Below are 7,596 nucleotides of genomic sequence, written 5' to 3'. Positions count from 1 at the left end.
GCCTTCACACTGACTGAGCTCCTCAAGGACAGGTATGCTAATTTTCTCAACTTCCTTCTTCGCCCTCTCGAGTATTTCGCGAGCATCATCGGTGGCACATATTTCTTTCGCCATGTCAGAAGGAAGAGGTTGTGAAAGATCACCAAGTTTGCATAATAAATCATACCACTCGCAGCGAGTGGCAAGCTTTGCTACTTGAGCGTATGTTTGAAATTTTTCAGTGACTGGCTCGGAGTCCATCACTTTATCCGCGAATGTTGGGAGATACTTGACTAGCTGTGCGAACTCATGTTCCTCGACTACTGCCCTTTTTTGAGTTTGGCATTCTCTTCCATCACCTTTTCAAGAAGCGTCTCAGCCCTTTGCGCCCTTCTCTCTTGTGCATTGGCGTCTTTCACTGCTTTATCATACTCGTCTAACATCTCGGTGAAACGCTCCATGCTGTCGACTGTAAGATAAATTGCATTGTAGCAATTATGTAGTCATTGTCTGGCAGCCTCGAGATAAGACAATTTGCGATATTGCTCCCTTGTTTCTTCAGGAACAAATTTATAAAGCCTTTGGTATAGTCTAAAGGCCCGATTTGCTGCTGCAGTTTCTTCCGCATCAGCTTCTTCTTCCTCTTCCTGGTTGGACGTTTCTGCGTCAGATGGAAGAGATAAATCTTCATTTCCGGGTTCATTAAGAACATTTGTAGGGATTCTCCCTCTAATGTTGTAAAGCGGTGTAGCTTCAGTGGATGACTCTGGAAGAATAGCTGTAAACAGATAAGCAAATATAGCAAGTTTATGCTAAAACAAACAATGCGTAATAAAATAAATACTGCGAAATAGCATTTGCTTACTTGCTTCTTGTTCAGAATGAGAACGCAGACGTTTCATGCGTGGAGTGGGGGTAGTTTCCGCAACCTTACGCTTGCCGTGGTCCTCGCCTCCAGCAATATAACATGTATTGATGATCGGTTCATCAATAAGAATAATGTCGCCGTCGCCATTCTTTAGGCGACGGGCAGGGCTAATCCTGCTTATATCAGCGGACCTCATGATAAGGTCAAGTGCAACCACTGTAAAAATAAAAGCGCATAGTTTTATACGAAGCGAAAATATTGCGAAAAATGTAAGTGTATTATGTTAATATACTGCGATAAATTTCAGCGGCATACCATTTTTTGATTGGTCAACCAAAAGCGCATCATGGTCGCTCCATGGCCATTGAATTGACACTCTGCCAATGTACAGTGGTACATTCGAATAAGCTCGTAGAATTAGGCCTGCGTTTTTTAGTGTCTTGAGAGTGTCATTCTCAAGATCATCGAGTACAGGCCTCTCATTGAGCTCGGGATTAAGCTCTGTACACCAAGCTTTAGGAATAGCACTGTCCAAATAGGCGGTGTCGTTAATATAAAAGAAGGAACTGCGCCAATTGCCAATTGAATCTTTTGGCGAAGTCATTATGCCAAGTTTACTGCGGAAAGAAAACCACCCCACATCGTATAGCACCAGGCTATTGCACATACGAAACACGTTCAGCAGCAGTGGTTGGCCGGTGACATTGCAGTACATCTCGAACAGCACAATTTTATTAATCGCGTTCGGATGCAACTATGCCATGGCAATCTTATAGTATTCGCAAACACTGCGGAAAAAGGGGGTAAGTGGAAATCGAAGGTTGCCTTGAGAAATGGCAGCCTCGTAAACCGAAATCATCCCTTTAGGGGGAGTATCGGCTCGCTGTTCTGCCGCAGGCGCGGTAGGAACAAATTGGGCAAGTGGCGGATACCATTCTTGTAGGGTTTGAAGTTTTGTTTCCGTCATATAGGAAACATAGCCTCCGGGAGTATGCATAGATGAAGACGGCGCCATTTGCAATAAGGAAAATAAATGGGATGATAAAATTGAAGAAATTAAAAGTTGGAATTGTTAATTGCACGGTACGATTGTGATTCGAGGAATTTGATTGCAGATGAAATTGAAAGAGAAAGAGTAAAGTTTTTATGCGGATTATTGCGTTATTTATAATCGGAAGTAGGGCGAGTAAGATGGAAAGGTAATGATTACATTTAAACGGCTAAAATTACCGCAACGTGTGAACGGTAATTTTGTAGCCGTCACAGCATATTGATTTGACAGAATGGCGAAAAATTGCCGTTGTAATTACGTGTTGAGCCTAACAAAAACAACGGTAATAAATGGGCAGTAAAAAAATATTAAATATTGTTTGCGAAATATTTTAAGAAACACTTCTTTATTTTTAGAGTTTATCATGATGCATTGGCTTCGCGAAAATGTATCATAATAAACTGGGGGGACTTGATAATATACATAGCATTGTATATGTATATTTTATTTGTCAAAAGCCAAGAGCAGAGTTATGCGGATTATAATGCAAAGCCATGAAGTATCCGCTGAAAATAAGCATAGCAGCTGTATTTCCGCACTAATCGGGGACTGCGGTTCAATCTGCTGAGTTTTCGCGGAAGGATAAGCAATCCGCGGATCGCGGTTATCTCGAACACTATAAATAGAGAGTTTGGCCTCTCATTTATAGGTTGTTGATTCTCTGCCATTTTGCCTAAGCCTTTGTAATTTCCACTTGTGATCTTGCCCAAGGGATTTTTACACCGCGCAAAGGTGAATTAAGCTAATTAACAATCAAGACCGGGTCGGGGTGGTTGATCAATTGATAGTTAAAGTGAAAGACGATCATCGGGGCCCAAAATAATCATCAAACATTCCATCCTCCATTACATTCTTATTGCACTCAATCCGTAATTAAGTAACATCGCTAATTAAGGATTGATCACTATTGTCATGGTTGTTCTAAACTTTATTTTGATTACATAGTTTGTTAAACTATCTTAGTGATTTGATTTGTGAAGCAATCAGTGTTTCAACATCTATTGGTGATCTAGACAATTGATATTGGAGATTTCAAGTGTCTTAAATTTAATGGGTTTTCAAAAGGGTTTTTAGTCAACATGGAAGTGCTACTCATTTCAAGTGATTGTTGTGATTAAGAATTGTAAGTGAATTCAATTCCAGACCAAGCCTCAATGATTTACTAACATAGTTTTAATCTTTTGAAGTGATTCTATGTGAGTTAATGAACTTTAATTGATTGAGGTTTTATGAAGATTGACGAATTGAAATGAGATCATATGTTTTGGACATTGATATATTTAAATAAGTGTAAAGAGAAATCCATGTCAAAGAGTGAATTAATCTAGTGGACACGTTTTTTCTTTTTTGTTAATCTCTTTTAATTTAATATTTAGTTTAATTTAAAACTCTTTAAAACCCCCTTCTCTTAGGATAATTATTTGTGTTTTGGAATCTGAATTTAACTGCTCTCTTACAAAATTAGTAGTAGTTGTCTATTGTGTGATAATTGTTTAGTAATTCTTATTTCAATTTAAAAGTAGTGTATAAATCACACATTAACAGCCACATCAAAATATGCATCGCATTTGGGACATCTTGTCACGCCTGCGACATCCATGAGACTTTGTGATCGAACAGCTTTCTCAAAGTTACTTCGTATTATTTTTATAACCTTTTTGAGTGATTGAGTAGCCAACACACATTTTCAGATTTAAAACTAAACCATCTCTCTCATTCGTCATATTTTTCATACTTCAATCAAGTTCGTTAATGAAGGTTATTACAAAGATGACAGTATAAACTATATAACAAAACACAATATATTATATATGATCACGAAAAGGCATTACAAATACAAATAGAAAAGATGGACAAGCGACACAGTGATATATGCTATCTCAAATAAGAAACAAGATAGCGCTCTTCATAATATTTATATTTATTTTAGTTTAAATATGCTTCTAAACTTCCATATCCAAGCATTATTCTTCCATTTATTAATTTCCCATCCTCAGTGCACCCTGCGAACATCAATATACGATAGTACATCAGTACAAAACATGTGATATTATCTTCTTCCACAATAATTTGCCTATTCGTCTTAATTGATTTGAGTGTATGTACAAAAATTAACCTTTAATTAAAGTTATATAGTTAGAAGGTGTGAATACGTACTTGCTACAATCGATGCTTGGGCTAATACTGTAGGGAATGCTAACACCACACTTTCCGGGGAGGCTGGCCGCATTGCCTTGGTTGATGCCCGAGATGGAACTAGCGGCCGACTTTAAGCAACCACATGTTGCCTGACGATCAGGAGTCGATTTTGCAGCTGAATTGAGTGCTTTAACACCGCTACAACATCCTGCTGGCACTGCACCACCACTTTTTAAGTAACCAATGCATGGTGCCAATTTGCTAGCAACACTGCCACAACTAATAGCAGCCTCTGCATAGGGTGCAGTTAGCACCATGTAACTCACAACTACACATAAAAACATCATTCCCATTCTTGCCATTTTTGGAATTATATTACGTTTAATTTTACTTGTATGTGGTTTAATATTTTAGATTGTTTGGTGCAAGAAATGGTGTTGTGAGATTAGTATATTTATAGGGAGGGTGTTTGTTCGTTAATTAATGGGGAATGTATACGTGTGTATGAAACTATGAATCTAGAATTAAATTAAAGTTGCAGTGGGACTATTTAGTTAGTTGGAAGTTGGGTTCGATATTAATTGAAACTGTTAACTACTTTTGAGTGTTTTGACATTTGATCTACTCCAAGTCGCCAATGGAGTGTAAGGTTTGTTCCGTTTGAGTTAATAATCGGCCGACATTATTTAATTACATTGCAAATTAAATTAACAACCGTATTTTTGACTTTTTATAAAAAAAATCTGCCTGAATTATTTGACAAAACTACAACAATAAAAAATTCAGTTGGTGGGTACGCGAATTAGTTCAATTTCAATTTATAGTTTAAAAGGAACTGCTGCATATTGTCGCATCTAAGCAAAAAAACCGAGTTTTAGGCAACTAATATTTCCCACCATTTCATTATTATTATTATTATTATTATTATTATTTTTTTTTTTTTTGAAAAACAAGCCCCCAAAAGTGTAGCAGGTGGGGATTGAACCTAGATTCCTTTGAAACTTTCTAAGTATCTTACCACCAAGCCATCCCTTGAGGTTACCGTTTCATTACTATATTTTCCGACAAAATTTTGAATTTGTTTGTGTAGATGACTTATAATTAATACGAGCAACTACAGATGACCAATAATTCATATAGTTTTAGGCCACTTAATAATATTGAAATTGATGCTTGATAATCATATTGCTTAGTCGAATAAAGAGAAGACACACATGTTGACAACAAACAAATGAAATATTGATATAAGGTTTTTTTTTTTTTTTTTTTTTTTTTCAAAGCAAGCAATGATATAATTATAAGGAATAATTACAAGAATGTACCAAAAAAAAAAAACGAAACCAACGAGCAAGAAACATCCGAAAACTATGAACAATATACGGGCATAACACGAAAAGAAGCTAAAAGAACTATACAACATCAAAACTTTACCAATGCCATCTCTAGATTTGAAACGAAGATGAGGTAACATGGATTAATTAGCCATTACTGACAGAGACGGAGACAGGATTTGAAGATAGGGTGGCTTACTTCATAACTATATACTTAAAATTTATTTTGCTAGGTTACAAATAACGTTTTTTTCGAAGAGTTTTTTTGGTATCATTATTTACTTTTCTTTTATCATTGTGTGTTTATTACATTTTTCATAACATTATTTACTTTCTCTTATGATTGTTGATTATCGTCAACAATATCTTGTTTGCGTGAAAAAATCACGAGCTTTTAACCTATTTAACACCTAAAAATTGATGTAGAATTGTATTAGTAAATAATTGTATAATTACCAGAACACAAAAAAAAAACAATAATTAACGATAGAACCACAAAAATACCATAACCATGAAAGTTAATAATTAATAATAATTTTCATTAAGAGTGATACAACTTTAATTATCTATTATTTATTATTTAATACTAACTAATAAAGATATTGATATGTAAAATCGTTTCTATAATTTATATAATGGGAAATACTGGTTAAAAGGATTACTACACACTAACGGGCAGTGTACCCGATCGTGCAATAGTATAATGTTGGTAAATCGGTATTCGTTCCAAGGACAGTTTAGACGTGAAAATTAAGATTGTAACTAATGGAAATAAACTAAGTTAATCTAGAAAATGAAAATTACGAGATAATAGTTTTGGTGGCTATTTAACGATTAGCCAAATCAAAGATAGCTTTAATTAATAACAAGAAAGAACAATATTTTTAGTATTTTAAGATTTAAGCTTTAAAGCAAACAAACAAGTAAAAATAAGATAGTTTAAATCAAATAGGAAAAATGAATGTCTAGACTCTTTACACCTAGTCTTGGATGCATTTAGATTAAGCCCCAGTTATTATCTAACCTATGCGAATTATTTAATCGGTTCACCTGGAATTCCCCAGCGCAAACATTTCAATTAAGATTACACGACACGGAATTCCCCGTAGCCTAAGACCTCCTAATTTTGACCAAATATTTCAACCGAGATGAAGACTTGAATCGCAATCACACCAACTCTCGTTGTGTGCAATTCACCCCTATTTCGTCTAGCCTTTTGAATTCCATTTACTCTCGTCTCCGAGTAAGCAAACAATCAATTAAGACAAACTAATTGTAAATTTATGTATTAAATTAATGAACTCTAGTCCTATCAAACAAATACACAACCAATTGAATCGAAAAGTCTAGCTTAAATAAAAATCGTTCTTTAATCCAAACATCAAATCATCATAAACAAAACGAATAACTGTTAAGTAGCATCCAAAACATAGGTTTATAAGTCTAGACAAACATTAAAATAACTAGCCAATAACCATGGCAACAAAAGAAATCAAAGTAATAAATAATAGAGAAAACATTGTTGGATAAATAAGAATCAACCTAACACAATGAATATTGATTATTGCTTGAATTGATCCTTGATAGCGGAATGATTGGAGCGTTAGAATAGCCTTGGAATTCCCCAAAAGTACCCAAAAGTCGCCCCAAGTACTCAGAAAATCGGCTGACAAAAAGTGATTTAAAGGTAGGGTTGTATTTCCCTATTTATACCCTGAAAAACCGACCCAGATGCGACCCGCGCCGCGGGGCATACAGCCGCGCCGCGACTTAGTACAGGCACAGGAAACTCTTCGTTTTACTCCATAAAAATGCCCAAAACCACATCGCTTCATCATATTAAGACACCTCTGATAAAGTAACATAAAACATACCTCCAAATGATCAAAAAGGTGTATAAAAGATCTTCTCGGCTCTCGAATCATAATCTTCCCAAATTATCGCGAATAAAACTCAAAACCGTATCCGAATGGACTAAAAATGACGGATATTGCCATGATAAATATATGAGAAATGTGCAATATCAAATCACCCCACACTAGAGTCTTGCTTGTCCTCAAGCAAATCCGACTTGAAAATAACCTTCTACTAAATAATAACGTCTTCATAAGTGTAAGTAGAACCAACGAACATGAATCAAAGAGAGAAACTAGCATGTGTACGATCTTAAGAGAACATATCAACAATGTGGCTTCCACATGTAATCCCAAAATCTCCAACATCCCCAA

General features: G+C 35.5%; 1 protein-coding gene across 1 annotated transcript; it reads right to left on the bottom strand.

Annotated features, from left to right (window-relative positions):
• Positions 1 to 3,682: 3,682 nt before the first annotated feature.
• LOC139843581 (non-specific lipid-transfer protein-like) lies at positions 3,683 to 4,474 on the bottom strand. Its single transcript, XM_071833692.1, has 2 exons — positions 4,056 to 4,474; positions 3,683 to 3,901 (listed from the first exon to the last, which is right to left on the bottom strand). Exons 1-2 carry the CDS (start codon positions 4,397 to 4,399, stop codon positions 3,892 to 3,894), a joined length of 354 nt encoding a protein of 117 aa, XP_071689793.1. The 5' UTR covers positions 4,400 to 4,474; the 3' UTR covers positions 3,683 to 3,891.
• Between the last annotated feature and the right edge of the window lie 3,122 nt (positions 4,475 to 7,596).

The sequence above is a fragment of the Rutidosis leptorrhynchoides genome, chromosome 4 (assembly GCF_046630445.1).
Source record: "Rutidosis leptorrhynchoides isolate AG116_Rl617_1_P2 chromosome 4, CSIRO_AGI_Rlap_v1, whole genome shotgun sequence".
Lineage (NCBI taxonomy): Eukaryota > Viridiplantae > Streptophyta > Magnoliopsida > Asterales > Asteraceae > Rutidosis > Rutidosis leptorrhynchoides.
Note: the sequence above shows the minus strand (reverse complement) of the source record. Positions and strands in the feature narration are given on the sequence as shown.